Raw genomic sequence first — 20271 nt, 5'->3', positions numbered from 1 at the left:
TGCCGGTACTTGTAGAAATTCCACTGCACTCCTGTTTCAGTATTTGATGGTGCCAAAATAGGGTCCCAACCCCGTATGCAAGTAAGGATATGGAAGTTGGCACTCAATCCAATTTTGAAAATAAATGCTTTTATTCTTGTACCAATCCACTTTAATACATATACATGATGTTTCGGTCAAAAAGACCTTCCTCGGATGCGGATTGTCACACTGAGGACCAGAACAAGGCTGACACACAGCCAAGATCTGAAGCAGCGGACACCGCTTCTATCTTCCAGGCTTAGGATCGCTATACAGTACAATCCGCATCTGAGGAAGGTCTTTTTGACCAAAACGTCAAGTATGGTGCTGGTGTCCGGCTGTGATATCACAACCCAGACCCGGCACTAACACCCGGATCGGAAAAACTCTGATCACAGGTATTTAACCCCTTGTAAGTGTGTCCCCACTGTGTCCCTCCTGCCGCAGTCGTGGGGTCCGGCAAGTGCCCCGAGGCTGTCGGCTCTTCTTCACGCCCGGTTCTGCCTCCTGCGCAGCATGCTCAGTTACTTACACTATACACTGCAATACAAGTGTATTGCAGTGTAAAGGCTTGAACTAGCAATCGGAAGAACGCTTGTTCAAGCCAAAAGGTGGAAAATGTAGAAATCCTGCAGTATGCCCGCCGGGCAGGCATACCGGCGTGCGCTGGAGAGGAGGAGGAGGTGACCCCTCCCCTTCCATAGAAAACACCGGCGCACGGCCGCAGACACAGGGAAATATAGAGCATGCTCTACATTTCCCCGGTGTATGTCGTGGGTCGGTTCCACACATGTGTGGTACCGCACTGCTGTCGACTCGCCATTGCCGTCTATGGGGATGTATATGCAGCCGCAAATTTGCATCCATATGTATAAGTCCCCATAGATGGGCGTCTGAATGTACCCTAAGAGTCTATAAATGTGGGTGTATGACTGTAGAACTTTGTACATTTGTATATCAATATACATGTTTTTTTTTAAATGAGTGTGATTGTATGAACATGCTTACAAATGTATCTAAATTTTTTTAAGGGAACGTGGGCCCCATGCAGAAGTCTGCTATGGGGCCCTGCCTCTCCTAGCTACACCCCAGGAAATGAGAAAAATCGCACCTAAAGTTACGCGCCTCATAACATCCTAGAAAAAGGAGAGGATGCATAAAATATCATCTCAACATAAAGCAGACATTCCGTAAATGTTAATTATCAAGCTTTTTGGGTAGTTTTACTTCCTGTCTGGAAAGCAGAACATTTCAAACTTGGAAAATGAAGTATTTTTACAAACTTTTGCCAAATTTTCACCTTTTTTCAGACTGAAACACAAAACTTATCACATAAATTTTACAACTAACATGAAGTACAATGTGTCACGAGAAAACATTCTCAAAATTACCTGGATATGTTAAAGTGTTCCGAAGTCATACCCAATTATCGTGACACAGGGCAGAGTTGAAAAATCTAGTCTGGGCATTAAGTTGAAAACTAGTGTCGGTGATAAGGGGTTAGACCTGAATATCTCTGGATCCATGACACCTAGAAACATAATTCTAGATTAATTTGAAAGAAGAGATTCTCCTCTTTCAGGGGGCCTTGGGCACTTTGCCTACCTTTAGCGGAGGGCATACGTCGGCGCCAGGGAGAGGAGCAGGGAATGATCACCCCCGCCCCTCTCCATAGGAATGCACAGCGCACAGCGCCATATTCTGTCGAAAGATAGGACATGTCCTATCTTTGTACGGGCTACAAAACGGTACGGTGCTGCACGTGTGCTTCACAATACCGCTCCCGTGCGGCGTCGGGCGGCCATAGAAGTGTATGGGGGACGTATATATACGCTGTATATGCGTCCCCCATACGTTCGTGTGAAGACAGCAGGGCCGGATTAAAGGAGGGGCTCACGGGGCTCGAGCCCCGGGGCCCCCACCACTTTCACTTTTTAAGGGGCCCCCACCAGTTTCCGACAGTCAGCGACTCAGCTCGGCAGAGTCACTGACTGCCTCTCTGTGCATCGCACATAGGGGTCTAGGATGTCAGCTGTGTCAGTGAGACACAGCTGCCATCGCTGGAGGACAACGCCGATGCACTGTTTCGGCGGAAGCTGGTTGTGATGGGACACCGGCAGCGAGTGATTACATCATGCTGTCAGGGCTATATACTACAGGAGCTGACAGGCTATATACTACAGGGGCTGGCTTGCTATATACTTCCAAAAACATTGCTGGAAGGGCCCCCACCAGTTTGCGCCCAGGGGCCCCCACCAGCCTTATACTGGTCTTGATATACACTATGCATTACAGTAACCATGCACTGAGCTTCCTTTCACCAGTGTGAACATACAATACAGTGTTTTATTTCTTCATGTCTGGCTGTCAGTCACACATAATGTGAGCAGTGCCCTTACAGCGTGTACTGGAAGAACCGAGTCCACTGCTTGAGGTATTATTATATGTAAGGAAGTTTTGTGGCGACCTGTAGGTTTATTGGAGGCTGTACAAAGGCTTTATGAAGTAAGTGACATCCTCCGAATTACTAACACTTGAGACTATGGTGTACGACTTGTCCCCTCACTACAGAGCCAGCACCCAGCCCTCCTCCCCACTTGACTGACCCCCAGCCGGAGGGTGACACACAGCGCACTGGAGGGGAGGGCTGGGGAAAGTAAGCTGCTCATGCACAGGGCTGGCAGCTGCTGCCAAGGGGCGGGGGAAGGGATACAGTCTCCGGAGATTACAGGGAGACAACAGTACGAGGAGGGAGGGGGGACCCAGACTGATAACAACAACCGACTACAAACCGGTCCCGGCCCAGCTCACAGCGGAAGGGCTTCCTAGTCACCGGGACCAGCACTTAACCCCTTCCACCGTCTCCTCCGCCGCTGCCAGGTAGGTTCCGTGGCGGCAGAGGCAGCGCAGGCAGGGACACCTGTTGCCGTGTGTGTTGCTGTGCGGGTGTCCTGTTACCATGTGCTTGTGGTTGCTGTGTGTCCTGTGTGAGGTGACTGCAGTGCACGTGTAGTAGACTTCTGTCCCCCTCAGAATTAGGAGGGTTACACTACATACAATGGCTGTGTGATATCCAGGGGTAATGACATTCTGTCACAGATTTTGGAAAGTTTCTCGTAGGCATTGCCAGTTATCATTGGCACGGGCCAGGGTGTTACAGATGGTTAGATACCTTTCCTGGCATTTGTATTGGGACATATTTGTCCTAGTTTTACCATCTGAATGGCTGTAAACAATAGCAGTAATGGTTTATGTGTGAGTGCGGTTGGAGCATCTTCTGTTTTTCCTATTTTTCGGTTTATTATTATCCCGGATTATAAATACAAGCGCAGGCTGCGTTCTCTTCTTACCGTGTCATTAGTTTTTCACCCTAGCAGTGCTATAACGTCACCACTGTGACTCTCCGTATGGTACAGACTGTCTCTCTGACTGTCCCTGTAAGTGAGAGCCGTAATAGACATATTCTCTGCAGAATCATGAAATGGAGAGAATACTTGTACTTCTGTAAGAGAAATCTGAAGGTGACTGCTGTTTACACTGTCATGGATAGATCTGATAAAAGTACAGAGCAGTTACAGTTTCCATACTTTGTGGCGGCCTTATCAAGCACTGTGCACTAGTTCTGTCTATATGGATGGCAAAATTATGCCATAAAAATGTATAAATGTATTTTTGCTGTTGCCAAAATTAACTAAATGCTATAATTTTACTAATGGGCCAAATTTTTATTGTTGAAACAAAATCTACCATCATAATCCATCAAGATAAACTAGGGACACTTTTTGATAGATCCAGGCACCCTGACTGTGGTAATGTTCTTCAATCTGTTATCCAAGACCTTCTTCCTTCAAAAATCAGCTTTTACAATTATGCTAATTAGAAGCTTCACATGCTGTTACACTGTGCAGAAGAACTTTCCCCATCCACTGTGTGCTGACACTTCCTATGATGTTGTGAGATGACATCAGACACTGGGAGGGGGAAGTGCTGAGGAAGCGGGGGTGAATCTGCAGCATGGAAGGGCTTGGGTTACACCCCCAAAACCCTTCAGGGACATTTTCATCAGGATCTAATAGTGTGTGTCCTTGGTTACCGCGCTTGATTTTGATAGTAGATTTCCTTTGAACTTTTTAATGGTGTTTTCAGTGTGGAATATGTACTGAAATCTCCATTATGAAACAAAGTGTGAACATACCCTTAAAGGGACGCTGTCATCAGATTTTAAACTAATATGAAACTACTATCCGCCTCAAGTAGGGTATTAAATATCCTTTCTTGGTGAATTCTCACCCATTTACCTGTAAAACATCTCTTCTAACGTCATGTGAAAAGATGTATATTTGCCTAAAATTAGTCATGTTTAGTCGCTGCAGGGCTTCAGTTCTATAGTACCTGGAAACATGTTTTTAGTGTAAGAATCTTATCTTTCACATGTATGAACTGTCTGGCACTTGATTTATTGGCATGTGTTTCTATATTTTGAGGAAAGCATATGATGAATGATACCAGATTCAGAATAACTGGTCATGGCATACTGAGTTTAGAGCATGACGTTATGTAGTGTTCCAAATTGTCTATTTTAAATTATGCAAAGATTAATTGTAGTTATGTTTGTTTGCTGGAAGATAAAACACTTGTTTCAGTTGTAGGGATCCTTATAGCTTTCTTTTTACTTCTCTTTCAGCTCAGGGATGACTCTTAATATCAGGTAACAAAGCTCCAACAACTGGGAAGAAATACTATGGTGATTGTAGACTCTTCATCTTGAATAAAGGATTTTATTAGAAAATTTAACTAGTGGCCGCCATGGAAACATCACAAACACAGTCCATCGGGTGAGTAGCACATTGCTATAAGTTAGTGTGATAGTGACTAAATTGCTGTGACTTACAGCTGTGGACTGTGATGATGTAATGTAATATATGGCGGTGTCATAGGCCATTCCTCAGAAAATCTGTGGCAAAAAGCCAGGTTAACCACATTTTTAGTTATTTTTTTCCTTTCGGGCTGAATAGATTTGACTAATTAGATTGCTGTTTACAACGGCGCTCACAAAATGCAATGTTAATGCGATGTTAACGCATGCACTAACAATGTGTTAATGTATTTGCTTGTTAACATAATGTTAACATGTATGTTAATATTGTGTTGCCAGTTGGGTTCTGTAATTAACAAAAATGTCATTAGTCAAAACTCCTCTCCTCAGCTGTTGCGTTGTGAGCAAAATACAATATAAAAGCCACGTGTGGACACAACCTCAGGCCCGACGGCACACGTGGCATTTTTAGACCGTTTTCGGGCCGTCTTTAGGGCCGCCCACTGGGAAACGTCTGCGACCGGGAACGAGGCCCGCCCCGGTGGGCGCGACTTTGTCTGCGTTTGCAAGCTGCCGGTGTTAACGCAAAACGCAAAAACACCGGCGGCTGTTCCCGATCACAAGTGTTTCCATAGAAACGCTGATGCGATCGGGCCGTGGCCCGTCCTGGCAGGCGAGGCTTTGTCTGCGTTTGCGTTTTCAAACGCAGACAAAGTGGTGCGTGTGGCAACAGCCTTAGGCCGGCGCCACACGTGGCGCTTTGTCTGCGCTTGCAAACGCAGACAAAGGCGCGCCCACCGGGGCGGGCCTCGGCCTGATCGCATCGGCCTCTTTATGGAAACGCCTGTGATCGGGAACGAGCCGCCGGTGTTTCGCGTTAATTTAACGCGAAACACCGGCGACTCGTTCCCGATCACAGGAGTTTCCATAGAAACGCTGATGTGATCGGGCCGTTGCCCGTCCTGGCAGGCGAGGCTTTGTCTGCGTTTGCAAGCGCAGACAAAGCGCCACGTGTGGCGCCGGCCTTAGGGTGCATTCACACTTAATCCTTAACGGATGCGTTTCAAAACTCAATGCAACAGCAGAAGAGAGATTTGCCTATTTAAATAGCTGTTAACACGTGTTTACAAAATTCAACAGTTACATCATGAGTTAACATTCTGTTAACAAACACATGTGTTCACGCAATGTTAATCCATGCCTTAGCATTGCATTAAAAGTTGTGTTTTGTAAATGCAAATGTTAACAGGACTTTAATTAGGGAAATCTCTCTTCAGCTGTTGCATTGCGTTTTTTAAAATGCATGGATTATGAGCTATGTGTGACCGCACCCTCAGGTTTTTGGAAGCAGATGTGTTTGTGATGCAGGTTACTTCACCTACAAGCCATTTGTTTAGTTTAATTGTGTACAGAGAGCTCTTTGTGCTAACCTGTATCCTGAATATTAGTCGGGTCTGCTGACCTTTGTTGGAGGATACCTCAATTTATACTTTGATGGATGACTACAATGTATCCCACTGTTATTAAACCATATACTTTATAGGATTCCTATGTATGCAGTACATAACTACTAATGTGTTAATGGGTTTGTATTTTATCTGTATGTGTGGGGGATCCAAATTTGTTATCTTCTGTATCAGTATAAACCTCCAGTTAGAAATGGCCCTCTATACTCTCTGCTGGTCTAGGATTACAAATAATCTCCAGATTGCTATATTTACATTCTGAATACAATATATGACACCACTGAAAAGGTGTTTAGGATCCGTGTGATTATCAACATAAAATACAGACAATGAAGGATATCATTGAATTGCATTGTTGTTGGGATATGAAAAAAATCCATAGAAGAGCCTTTAGGGTGGTGACACACGTGGGATTTTTGGGCCGTTTTTCGTTGTTCGTTTCCGTTAAAAACGGCCTAAAAACGCCATGTGTGTCAACAAAATAATTCCTCCCTTTCCCATGGTTTCCAGTGCAGTTTCTTTGTCATGAATTTGATTGTCATATTGATACTCCTAACGTTCTCTATCAGTATCTAGTGGATTGGATAGGTGTGAAATGATTGTTGTTCATTTTACAAATATTGTAAACCGTCATCATATCATAGCATAACATGGTGATTAAATAGTCTTATTGATAAAACTGCCCTTTGGTAGTAGTTATTGTTGCCGGGGTGTGTACCTGTTTTTTTTACTTCAAAAATGGTTTCATATTTAAGTAGCTGTTTGACAGATCTGTTTGTTTTTGCTTGGAAAATAGTTTTTATTTTCTTCAAATCCAAATGTATATTACCTTATGTAAACATAAGAACAATTGTCTGTAGGTCTTTAGGCTGTGACAACACTGCATTGCATGTTTGTGTAAGCTCACAAAATGTCTTCTGACTTCTATGGAACCATAAACTACGCAGATGCACTTTCTAAATGAATAAAGTTTTGCATTTAGATACCATTGACTATCATTATACAGAATGTATGTAAAGCACAAAGCTCGATGTTTGACATTGTGACATTGACATCTCCCAAGGTTCCTGTCATAGTACTGTAGAATCCAACGGAACATAAGTTTGAATAAGCTGCTTTTGTCTAGATGAAAAGAGAGGCAGCCAATGTCATACGTTTGGTATGTAATCTGTCTATATAGTCCCAAACCTAGCGCCTAAAATACAAGCTGGATTCTTATTAGCCGTACCCAACAATTATAATGGATTTTAATAAATGTTTCCTGTGTAGTTGTTTGCTGCTTGCACATTACAGCATTGTGGATTTAACAAAGTATAATGTTTTCTTAGTAATTTTCATGACTGTTGCCAGCGCTTGAATTGCACATTGACTAAGAGACACAGAAATAAGTCTTTAGGAAACAAAGCAGCCATTGTTTGGCGTACAAGATGCATATGACATTTGCACCTGCTCTCCACAGTTCACAAGTTCCAAGCTTCCCTGAAATTGAGAACTAATATGTTTACACATAAAGACACAGGTACAGATTCTGTATTATTCACACCTACTTAAAGTAGCTTAAAATTTAATCTTATAGTTATATTTAAAAAAAATGTAGTTTACCAATGGATCGCTGAGTCTAAATTATAAAGCTTATAAAAGTTTAGCTACAAATAGCTACATATCTACATTGCTAAATATCTACACCTACATTGCTGAAAAACAATGTAGATATGTGAAAATGTTTGGTAGCAGTGGTCTTATCATAGATGAATCCTAGACAGCTGCTCTGAGATGTGGGGGCATAGTATATCATAGTATATAAGGCTGGAAGGAGACGCAAGTCCATCAAGTCCAACCTTTAAGAATTAAATAAATGTTTTATCCCCATAACCTGTGATATTTTTGCTCTCCAGAAAGGCATCCAGGCCTCTCTTGAACATGTACATAGAGTCTGCCATAACAACCTCCAGCGGCAGAGAGTTCCATAGTCTCACTGCTCTTACAGTAAAGAACCTTTGTCTATGGTGATGGTAAAATCGCCTCTCCTCTAAGCGTAGAGGATGCCCCCTTGTCCTGGTCACAGGCCGAGGTATAAAAAGATCTTTGGAGAGATCCTTGTACTGTCCGTTCAGGTATTTGTACATTGTAATGAGGTCTCCCCTCAGTCGTCTTTTTTCTAAACTGAATAATCCCAAATTTTTTAATCTGTCAGTGTATTCTAATCCCCCCAGTCCCCTAATAATCCTGGTTGCTCTCCTCTGCACCCGTTCCAGCTCTACTATATCCTTTTTATACACTGGTGCCCAAAACTGTACACAATATTCCATGTGTGGTCTGACCAGGGATTTGTATAAGGGCAAAACTATGTCTTTATCATGAGAATCTATTCCTCTCTTGATACATCCCATAATTTTATTTGCTTTAGCAGCAGCCGCCTGGCTCTGGGCACTAAAATTAAGTTTACCATCCACCAATACCCCCAAGTCCTTTTCAGCTTCAGTTTTACTAAGTAATTGACCGTTTAGAACATAATTATACTTTTTGTTTCCATGGCCCAAGTGCATAACTTTACATTTATCTACATTAAACCTCATCAACCATTTCTCTGCCCATCCCTCAAGCTTCCACAAATCCCTCTGTAATGCTAAACTATCAACCTCAGTATTTATTACTTTACACAGCTTAGTATCATCTGCAAATATTGAAACTTGACTGTGTAAACCCACTACAAGGTCATTAATAAAAATATTAAAAAGAAGTGGCCCCAATACTGACCCCCTGTGGCACTCCACTGGTAACATCAACCCAATCTGAGAATGTGCCATTAATGACCACCCTCTGTTTTCTATCACTAAGCCAATTACTTACCCAAATACACAGATTTTCTCCTATTCCCAGCAGTCTCATTTTATATACCAACCTTTTATGTGGCACGGTGTCAAATGCCTTTGAAAAGTCCAGATATACAACATCCACAGCGTCCCCCAGATCCAGTCTTGAACTTACCTCCTCGTAGAAACCAATCAGATTAGTCTGACAGGACCGATCTCTCATAAACCCATGCTGACGCTGGGTTATAAGGTTGTGCACAGTGAGATACTCCAGGATAGCATCTCTAATAAACACCCCAAATATTTTCACTACCACAGCAGTTAGACTCACGGGTCTGTAGTTTCCAGGATCGCTATTTGATCCAAAACTGTACACAATATTCCATGTGTTTCCTGACCAGGGATTTGTATAAGGGCAAAACTATGTCTTTATCATGAGAATCTATTCCTCTCTTGATACATCCCATTATTTTATTTGCTTTAGCAGCAGCCACCTGGCTCTGGGCACTAAAATTTGGTACAATGGATCGCTGAGTCTAAATTATAAAGCTTATAAAAGTTTAGCTACATATCTACATTGCTAAATATCTACACCTACATTGCTGAAAAACAATGTAGATATGTGAAAATGTTTGGTAGCAGTGGTCTTATCATAGATGAATCCTAGACAGCTGCTCTGAGATGTGGGGGCATCAGGGGTAATATCACCCTGCACATGACTTCATACATGTACAGCGGAGATCAGAGTAAGAGAACAACACATTTTCTTAAATGTCAAGTCCTATGTGTCGTGAATATATCCTAACATGTGTAAAATAAGCTTGTTTAATGCATTGGGGCACATTTACTTACCCGGTCATGTCGCGATCCCTGCTGTACGCTGTCCGGCAATCATGGACTAAGATTCACTAAGATTTCATCAAAATAGTGTGCACGATTGCGGCAGAATCCTATTGTGTTCTCCACAATAGCCTTTTAAATGCAGCGCAAAGCGGTAATCGTTAGAAAATCCGACGTTTGGGCGTTCCGAGGACCCTTAGTAAATGAGCCCCATTGTCTATATTCTATAGCACAGAATACAAATTTAAATGAGATAATTGTAAAAAAACACAGATCAAAATTATTATAAAGGTGCTAATTTCCTTAATTATCTGACAAACCCTATTTAACTGGCAGTCTCAGGTTGTGGCCACACCGGCTACTTGCAGGACACCAGGTGCTGGTTACTGATCGCATGCATTTCCACGTGGCACGCTAGTCCCACCTGTGGCCAAACTCTATCTGTCCAGTTTTCACTGACTTTGCAAAATTGGTGTGCCATTCCAACGTGACTGAAACCCCCCATCGGCAATCGTTTCAACATTACAATTTGAATTGCTCACCAGTTCAGCACTGAAGGATTTGTCTTGTCATACAGTGTCTCAACGTTTAAGAGCATTTAGACTGAAAGACTACTCTGTAGTGACAAAACCTCTTATTAGCAGAAAGAATCAAAAGGCTAGACTAACCTTTGCTGATGAGCATGTTGTGTGACAGAGGAGTGGTCAAAAATTCACTTTAGTGATGGAAACAAGTTTCATTTATTTGGATCTGATGAGAAACATTATGTTCGTCTGCAAACTTGGGAAACGCTAAACCCAAAGTCTGTAAAGAAGTCAGTGAAAGGTGGTGGAGGAAGTGTCATGGTTTGGGAAATGTTTTCATACAGTTGGGGACAATCCATTGGGTTTTGAGTTTAAAGAAGGTTTGGTATTGAGAATTCTTTCGAGCTAGTGACAGTACATATGATGACTTCAAGCTGTTTCCAATGGCATCCCCACCCAGTGGTCACATGGTATATGCGCCTCAGTTTAGCCCCTATCATGCTTTGGGGACTCGGCCAGGCACGTGTACTTACTTCTGGGTAATGGATGAGTCACTTTCCCACATGGGAAGGGAGGACTAGTCATTTGTAAGGAGGATGGGATGCCATCCCTCGAGGAAGCAATCTGCAATATATATATATATATATGTTCTGGCAATATCGTCTTAAGCAGGGAGTTTATACTGATATACCCTGCCTGAGACATATTATGCTCACTGTATTCATGTTTGTGAGGACTGAGGAATAAAGGAGCCTTGTTTATTATAAAAGGTGAATGTGTGTTGTCACCATCCTTTCTACAAAGGAAAAACCTATTTCACCTTAAGTTTGTTTTTCTAGATAGGAAGACAGTGTCTTCCTGGAGTCCCTTCATAAATTATAAAGCACCTTTTGAGTTTGTTGGTACAGGACCAGATGCCATTATTGCACACAGTGAATCAATTGATAATTAAAGTCAATTATTCTAATGTTAAAGGGCAACTGCACCCATTATAGTGGCAGCTTAGTCTTTACAAATGTGTGATTTTATAGATGCTGTATACTTTTATATTTGGCAGTATTTTCTTGGACCGTACTATTTATGCAGGATTTATGTAGATAGTTGTATTCTCTGTGAAAGAGAATCTTTTATGTTATTTTGTTTTCAACTCAATTTTATTGAATACAGCACAGTATATTATAGAATAAAACAGGATCCTTCAAGCCGGAGGTATATTATAAAAAATATTATTACTGTATTAACGTAAGATATGCTTAATAAGAGAACAACTATCCTTTAGTGGATAAGGCTCAAGATGACATCTTGAAGACTTAAATCTTCCGATATTGCACATAATATGAAATACCCAAGGAGAACAACAAAAGAGGAAAAAGAAAACAAGGCTTCAAATACTGTAACTAGTGAAAAATAGTAATCTTTATTACAAATAGAAACCGTAAAATGTATATATAAAATGAGTGCATCACAGGACGAGACACATAATGTACACTAGGTAATAGGTCCTGAATAGGCAAAGTATAGAGAAAATAGTATGAATAGTGAATAGTACAAAATCACAGAAACAGATGTAATGTGGCCAGAAGTAGCACGATGCAGAAACCAATATACATATAAAGGCTAAAATAGCAATGGTGTAAGCAGTGTGTAAGGCTACAAACAAGTATAGGCCAGAAGTCACAGGAACGCAAACACAACCAGTGATAGACAGATAAATGCCAAAGAGTGCCGAAAATAGCGCTGAAGTAACAGAAAAGGGGACAAACTATTACCTGGCATGTAACCCCGATGCGCGTTTCAACCGCGGCAGGTCCTTGCCAAGGGATCCTATTTTCTCTATACTTTTTTTTTCAGGACCTATTACCTGGCGTGCATTGTGTCTCGTCCTGTGATGCACTCATTTTATATATACATTTTAGGGTTTCTATTTGTAATAAAGATTACTATTTTTCACTAGTTATTTGTAGCCTTGTTTTCTATTTCCTCTTTTGTTGTTCTCCTTGGGTATTTCATGTTATTTCTTAAAGAGGTTTTTTGGCTTTTCTGGTATAAATAACTGTCAGATGACTTATTGTATTGATTAATGTATGGCCTGTTTTTTTTGGTTTATGTATTGCACATGTTAGCAAGTTGAGAAACCCTGTCTGAGACTGGAAATTTGTGCTTCAACTATTCATATAAATCAAAAAGATTAGAAAGTAATCATAGCATTAGTGTCAAACTTTGAACCACCAAATGGGATTTCTACTGATGGTCTCTCCTAGACCCACCCTCCATAATTCTGTAGATTCAACACCAAAAGTAAAGAGCAGTTATCAAACAAACCAGTAAATGACTCAAATGGTCATTGATCATGATCCACGTTAGTTTGGATGTCACAAAGGTATATGGGATGGTGGGGGACTTCCATACCCTTGCAATAGGCTATTAAGCTTTATTAATTTTTGTGTAGCTTTCAGGAGTTGGCAAGCTTACTGTTAAGCAATGCTATGATAGGAGTTTTCTCAATGGTAGAGCCTGTCAAAGAATGATAAATAATAATAATAATAATAATAGTCCCAAACTTCCCCCCAAAATGTAACTACTGTCGAGTAATCCCACCATACGTGGAGGAAAGAACCTATGTAGTCAGGACAATGTACCAACAGCACTGTGTATCCAGCCTCTACTAATGCGGTATTGATAGAAAGCCAAGAAATTGAAAAAGACATATCCTCCTCCCATTTTCGCATGTAGGGGAGCTTATCTGGTAGTATTAAAAGTTTGTTATATAATAGATTAATGCAGCCATTATATCCCAGCGTTTTACATAAAAGTTCCAGAATTGAGAAAGTAGGTATATTCGAATGTTAAGCCTTCCATGACAGGAGCAAACTCGGAATTTGATGGCATCTGTGTAATTGAAGTGTTCAGAGGGAGTCCCCCACCCATAAATCCCAAAGCAAATTATTAAATCCAGCTCCAGCTAGCGAAGCATAGGTGGATAATTGGCTTTATATAGGGAGGTTATTGATGAGGTTAGTTCGATGCCCAAATATGGGAGAGAGTGCACCACCCACGTAAAGTAAAAGTTCAGTTTCAGCAATTTTACCATCTCAGGGACCGGACCCATGTTTAAAGCAAAGGACTTAAGACTGTTTACTGCAGACTTGAGAGCCCTGCAAAACTATCTAGAACAGGGGTAGGGAACCTATGGCTCGGGAGCCAGATATGGCTCTTTTGTTGGCTGTATCTGGCTCTCAGACAGATCTTTAATAAATAGTGATGGCTGCTGTGTGAGTCTTAGACTGATCACTGGACACAGGCATCTATGTCACCGCTGTCTACGTCCTTTGTAAGACCCAGGCGCCATCGCATAAGCCTGGTCAAAGAGAAGAGTGTGGGAGCGATGAGGAGTTGACTGCAGGGAGCGCTGGTAAGTGAATATTCAATTTTTCTTTTGCTGTGACTACCTATCTACTGGGAGTATGTGCTGGGGCTACCTATCTACTTGGGGGCATGTGCTGTGGCTATCTATCTACTGGGGGTAGATTCTGGAAAGGAATCTAAGTGGCACCCGGTCTTCACCAGAGCCCGCCGCAAAGCAGGATGGTCTTGCTGCAGCGTGGTACCACCAGGTCATTCCACAGGCGCAACTTGTCCACGGTGGCAGCCAAGGTCGAGGTACAGGATAACTAGGCAGTCTCGTAGTCAGGAACAGGCAGACGGTCAAGGCAGGCGGTAATAATGCGAGGTCAGGGACAGAGCAAGAGGTCAGGGCTGGCAGCAAAGGAGCAGAATCAGGAACAGGTCCGAGGTCACAACAGGAGGTCAACACTTGAGAAGGAAACACTGTGGAAAGCGTCCTCATAGGCATGAAGCACTAAGATCCGGGTAGGAATGCTGGGAGCCGCCAGTCTTTATAGGAACCCTGGAAGTGGGTAGCGGCAATCAGCAGCGTGTTGGCCCTTTAAATCTGTGAGTGCCGGTGTGCGCACTGGCCAGCCGAGACGGGAGCAGGAATGTGGAGAGGTGAGTGAGCACTGAGGTGCCACCACTTAGAGGGGCACGGGTGTGCCTGAGATCCGAGACTACCTATCTACTGGGGGGCATGTGCATATTGTACGGCTCTTACGGAATAACATTTTAAAATATGTGGCGTTCATGGCTCTCTCGGCCAAAAAGGTTCCTGACCCCTGATCTAGAATGTTAAATCAATTTGGTAGAGAGGTCAGGGGATTCAACAAAAACAGTAATATATCGTCTTATAGCACACATAGCACACTTGTGTTCTTGTGGACCCATCGAATTCCGTGAATATTGTGGTTAAGTCTAATGAGATTGGCTGGGAGTTCAATAGCTGAAGCAAATAAGGGCGGGGATAAGGGGTATCCCTGCACCGAGCCCCTAGAGATGCGCACATGAGCCCTTAACATTGATTTAAGCTGTAGGAAGTGAAATGTGCAGCAAATACCATGCTATTAAGGACATATTTGAGAGTCCATGAGAGGGAATCAAACACCTTTTGAAGATCAAGGCTCAGCAACATGCCCCGCCTTTCACCTCCTCCTTCCCAACCTGACTTCATTATTGACATAACATGTGTAGCTCGGCGTGTCTGGTCACCAGCCTGTTGGGAGGGTATAAATCCCACTTGGTCTTTATGTATATAAACAGCTAGGAAGGCGTTCAGACAGACCGCTAAAATTTTTGTCATTATCTTTAAGTCCACATTAATGAGTAGTATAGGTCTGTAGTTGGCAATGTCCAGATGATCTTTTTGGGGTTTCGGGATAACATGAATATGTGCCATATTTGCGTCAAAGGAAACAGGGACCCCTCTCCTATATACATTAAATAATTGTGTCAACTGAGGGGTGAGGATCTCTGAGCATTTTATATAATACGCAGACGAGAACCCGTCCTGGCCTAGTGCCTTATTAGATTGTAGGGATTTCATCGACTCAGCCACTTCCTCATCTGTGAAGGGAGCTTCCAGTAACTCTCTATGTTGTTGGGATAAAGGAGTTGGGATTGCATGTCTCAGCAGTGTGTCCGCAGAAGTGGAGGAAAAAGTTTGCAGGGCTCTATAAAGACTTTCATAAGTTGCTTGATAGGAGTCTGGGATTGGGTCTAAGTTTTGGAGGTGCCGAGCTTATCCAGCGTGGGGTAAATTTTCTAGCCAGTAATGTACCCTGTTTATCACTATGCCCCGACCATGTCAAATTTTTTCCGTCCAGCTTGTCAAACTCACATTAAGCTCAGCACTCGCCGCTTGTTAAAGTGTGGGATTGTGGTGACCTCTTATATTTTCTCCTAGTTCTTTGTATCGCTTTTCTTTTTGTGCTAAGGTCTCTCTATATTGGGTCTCTCTATACTGTGCAGAAATGCCATATACCAGTATATGGTAGGAACGATCTGATCATCTAGGGTTAAAGTACCCTAGAGGGTCTAAGAAATAGTGAAAAGAAAAAGAAAAAAAAGTTTAAAAAATGTATAAAATATTAAAAATTCAAATCACCCACCTTTCCCTAGAACGGATATAAAATATAATAAACAGTAAAAATCAGAAACACAATAGGTATCGCCACGTCCCAAAATGCCCTAAATATAAAAATATAAAACTGGTTTTAACCAGCGGTGACCTCCGAGAAGGGAAATGGCGCCCAAATGTCCAAAATGCGTCTTTTACACCTTTTTACATGACATAAAAAAAGGAATGAAAAATAATCAAAATGTCGCACAGACCTCAAAATGGAAGCAATGAAAATGTCGGCTCATTTAGCAAAAAAAATGACACCTCCCCCAGCTCTGTACACCAAAGTATGAAAAAGTTATTAGCGTCAGAACATGGCAAAAATTTTTTTGCCTTTTTCGTACACGTTCGTTTAAATTTTGAAAATGTATTAAAACAAAAACCTAAATAAATTTGGTATCACCGCGATTGTACCGAACCAAAGAATAAAGTAGAGGTGTTATTTGGAGCGCAGAGCGAAAGTCGTAAAAGCTGGGCCCACAAGAATGTGACGAACATGCAGTTTTTTGTTTTTTTAATTTTTCCACATTTGGAAATTTTTTTTCTGCTTCCCAGTACATGGCATGGAAAAATAAATAACATCACGGGAAAGTAAAATTTGTTACGCACAAAATAAGCCCTCACACAGCACTGTACCCAGAAAAATGAAAAAGTTATGGATTTTTGAAGGTGGAGAGCAAGAAATGAGCGAAAAAACCCTGCGTCCTTAAGGGGTTAATTGAAGAATCCAGCTTAGACTCCGCTGTGGAGCCACTTTCTCCCACTTTATGCAGATCTAGGTGCACTTTGTGGCAGCCCAATTTTGTCAGCTCATGCATAATCTTATGGGGATGCCTCCAGTTATGCTGTACAACAGGAGTGGTTGACTCCCTTTTCCAAGATAGGTGCAGTCCCAGATGCAGTCACAGATCTAGACCATATCTTGTGGATGTATAAAAAAAGCATCTAAATGGGAAAACGTCCATTAGTATGTCGTGCAGTTCTTTCTTTATCTCTACTGGTAATTTTTGAGTAGTCAGCCAAGTGACCCCCATCTGGTCTCAATCATTTGGCTAACTACTCATATATATATTATCTAAATTGATCAAAGTGACTGCACAACATACAGATCTAAAAAAAGGTGTTCTAAAAATACACAGAGAATACAGGAATTTACTACAACTAGCCACATGCAGGTGTAAGTGCAACTTTTCTGCACAGATTTACCAAGCCTGTATGGTATGCCAGTCATAACTTTACACTTGCTCCTGTCTGTCAGAGAAAGATGCAGACCACAAACCACAGATCACTCGCCACTTGTTTGAACAGAATAGCAGCAGAAAATAGAAACCTTTCACAGCTGCTGGCAGCATGTCTGCTATTACAGACACAAACAGTGACTGCCTTTTGTGCCTTTAAATAAAAGTGTCACTCTCGGGACTTTTTAAATAGTGCATTCAGTATTACTGTTATTGTTACATGCTGGTCAAAGCTAAATAATGAGTCGCAAACTGCAAAAGTACTCCAGCACTTCTACGGGATGTAGAAAAAAATCTTACTTTATTCCATGAACCATGATTAAGTCCTAATCGCTGTGTCCGGGTAAGCTCTATGATGAATTTTAACTACCGTATATACTTGAGTATAAGCCGACCCGAGTATAAGCTGAGGCCCCTAATTTTACCATCAAAAACTGGGAAAACCTATTGACTCGAGTATAAGCCGAGGGTGGGAAATGCATTGGTCACAGATCCCCCCCAGTATGTAGCCAGCCTGCCCCCAGTAGTATACAGCCTGCCCCCAGTAGTATACAGCAGCCCCCAGTAGTATACAGCCTGCCCCCAGTAGTATACAGCTTGCCCCCAGTAGTATACAGCCTGCCCCCAGTAGTATACAGCTTGCCCCCAGTAGTATACAGCTTGCCCCCAGTAGTATACAGCCTGTCCCCAGTAGTATACAGCACTGCCCCCAGTATTATACAGCACTGCCCCCGGTAGTATACAGCACTGCCCCCGGTAGTATACAGCACTGCCCCAGTAGTATACAGCACTGCCCCCGGTAGTATACAGCACTGCCCCCGGTAGTATACAGCACTGCCCCAGTAGTATACAGCACTGCCCCCGGTAGTATACTGCACTGCCCCAGTAGTATACAGCACTGCCCCAGTAGTATACAGCCTGCCCCCAGTAGTATACAGCACTGCCCCAGTAGTATACAGCCTGCCCCCAGTAGTATACAGCACTGCCCCCAGTAGTATACAGCCTGTCCCCAGTAGTATACAGCACTGCCCCCAGTAGTATACAGCACTGCCCCCAGTAGTATACAGCACTGCCCCCAGTATTATACAGCACTGCCCCCAGTAGTATACAGCACTGCCCCCAGTATTATACAGCACTGCCCCCAGTAGTATACAGCACTGCCCCCAGTAGTATACAGCACTGCCCCAGTAGTATACAGCCTGCCCCCAGTAGTATACAGCACTGCCCCCAGTAGTATACAGCCTGTCCCCAGTAGTATACAGCACTGCCCCCAGTAGTATACAGCACTGCCCCCAGTAGTATACAGCACTGCCCCCAGTATTATACAGCACTGCCCCCAGTAGTATACAGCACTGCCCCCAGTATTATACAGCACTGTCCCCAGTAGTATACAGCACTGCCCCCAGTAGTATACAGCACTGCCCCAGTAGTATACAGCTTGCCCCCAGTAGTATACAGCTTGCCCCCAGTAGTATACAGCCTGTCCCCAATAGTATACAGCACTGCCCCCAGTAGTATACAGCACTGCCCCAGTAGTATACAGCTTGCCCCCAGTAGTATACAGCTTGCCCCCAGTAGTATACAGCTTGCCCCCAGTAGTATACAGCACTGCCCCAGTAGTATACAGCTTGCCCCTAGTAGTATACAGCTTGCCCCCAGTAGTATACAGCTTGCCCCCAGTAGTATACAGCTTGCCCCCAGTAGTATACAGCCTGTCCCCAGTAGTATACAGCACTGCCCCCAGTAGTATACAGCACTGCCCCAGTAGTATACAGCACTGCCCCCAGTAGTATACTGCACTGCCCCCAGTAGTATACAGCACTGCCCCAGTAGTATACAGCCTGCCCCAGTAGTATACAGCCTGCCCCAGTAGTATACAGCACTGCCCCAGTAGTATACAGCACAGCCCCCAGTAGTATACAGCCTGCTCCCAGTAGTTTACAGCACAGCCCAGCCTGCCCAGCATTAAAAAAATAAAATAAAATTATATACTCACCCTCCGGTGGCCCCGATGTGCAGCGCTTCTCCCCCGATGTCCGCGTGGGTCCTCTTCTGGCTTCTGCTCCCATCTTCCTTCTTCTCTAACTTCGTGCTGGGCGCCGCCATTGTTCTCCCCCGGATGGCGCGGACATCGGGGGAGCAGCGCTGCACTTTGGGGCCACCGGAGGTTGAGTATATAAGTTTATTATTTTTTAAGTATATGTATGACTTTGTATGACTCGTGTATAAGCCGAGGGAACGTTTTTCAGCACATTTTTTGTGCTGAAAAACTCGGCTTACACACGAGTATATACGTATATGGAATAAAGGAGGATTTTTCACCTACATCTCGTAGAAGTGCTGGAGTACTTTTGTCGTTTGCAGCTGGCTGGAGGGTGTTACAGTCTTTTCCGAGCACCGAGGGAGTAGCTGCTTATGGAGTGGTGAGCTGGTTTCACTTTGTTTGAACTAAATAATGAGTTAGGGACATAATTTCTCCATTTGATAGGGGTCATCTTCCTCTACCACTGACATTGGGATAGTGTGTTTGTCGAGTCAGGATTTTTTTTTTTTTAGTAGAGGTTTGAGTCAGGTTTGTTTTTTGTAGGACACACATATACACATGTCAGTGCACTGACATAAATCATGCACAAAATAATTACACTTATTGCTTACACCCTTACATAATTTTCTCTGAAATTTGACATTCTCTTTTGATATGTAGGCAAGGTCATATAAAGCAAAGTTTGTTTTCAAGATGAAAGATTTCAGACATTGTATTACGCCTGTGGGAGTATGTGTTTATCAGAAGAGTGAGTGGTTAGAGATCAGTCCTAGAAGCAGCGTGCTTGTGGTTTGACAATCGTATCTTCTAAGTGCAGCTCACAATGAATGCTGCTAGTACAAGATAAGTTTTATAATTCATTGGTAGACACTTGCAAATCACTTGCACAGGGGGACAGTAAAGGAAACTGAACCTTCCTACTATGCAGGTTTTAACCCCTTCACACTCCCTATGAAGGGTGTATGAAGAGGGCTCATGGGCTGAGCCCTCTTTATAC

At 42.9% G+C, this 20271-nt stretch overlaps 1 protein-coding gene across 2 annotated transcripts in view; it reads left to right on the top strand.

Annotated features, from left to right (window-relative positions):
• The first annotated feature begins 2716 nt into the window (after positions 1 to 2716).
• Positions 2717 to 20271, top strand: part of COBL (cordon-bleu WH2 repeat protein) — a 331678-nt gene continuing 314123 nt past the window's right edge. The window contains exons 1-2 of one of the 2 annotated variants that reach the window (XM_072153167.1): positions 2717 to 2901; positions 4706 to 4856. In XM_072153167.1, the coding sequence (XP_072009268.1) occupies positions 4828 to 4856 (29 nt within the window). In that variant the 5' untranslated portion in view covers positions 2717 to 2901; positions 4706 to 4827. Of the gene's footprint in view, positions 2902 to 3077; positions 3101 to 4705; positions 4857 to 20271 lie in introns of those variants that run through there. The other variant, XM_072153168.1, reaches the window with a different exon arrangement.

This window comes from Engystomops pustulosus, chromosome 5 (assembly GCF_040894005.1).
Source record: "Engystomops pustulosus chromosome 5, aEngPut4.maternal, whole genome shotgun sequence".
NCBI classification, from domain to species: Eukaryota; Metazoa; Chordata; class Amphibia; order Anura; family Leptodactylidae; genus Engystomops; species Engystomops pustulosus.
Note: the sequence above shows the minus strand (reverse complement) of the source record. Positions and strands in the feature narration are given on the sequence as shown.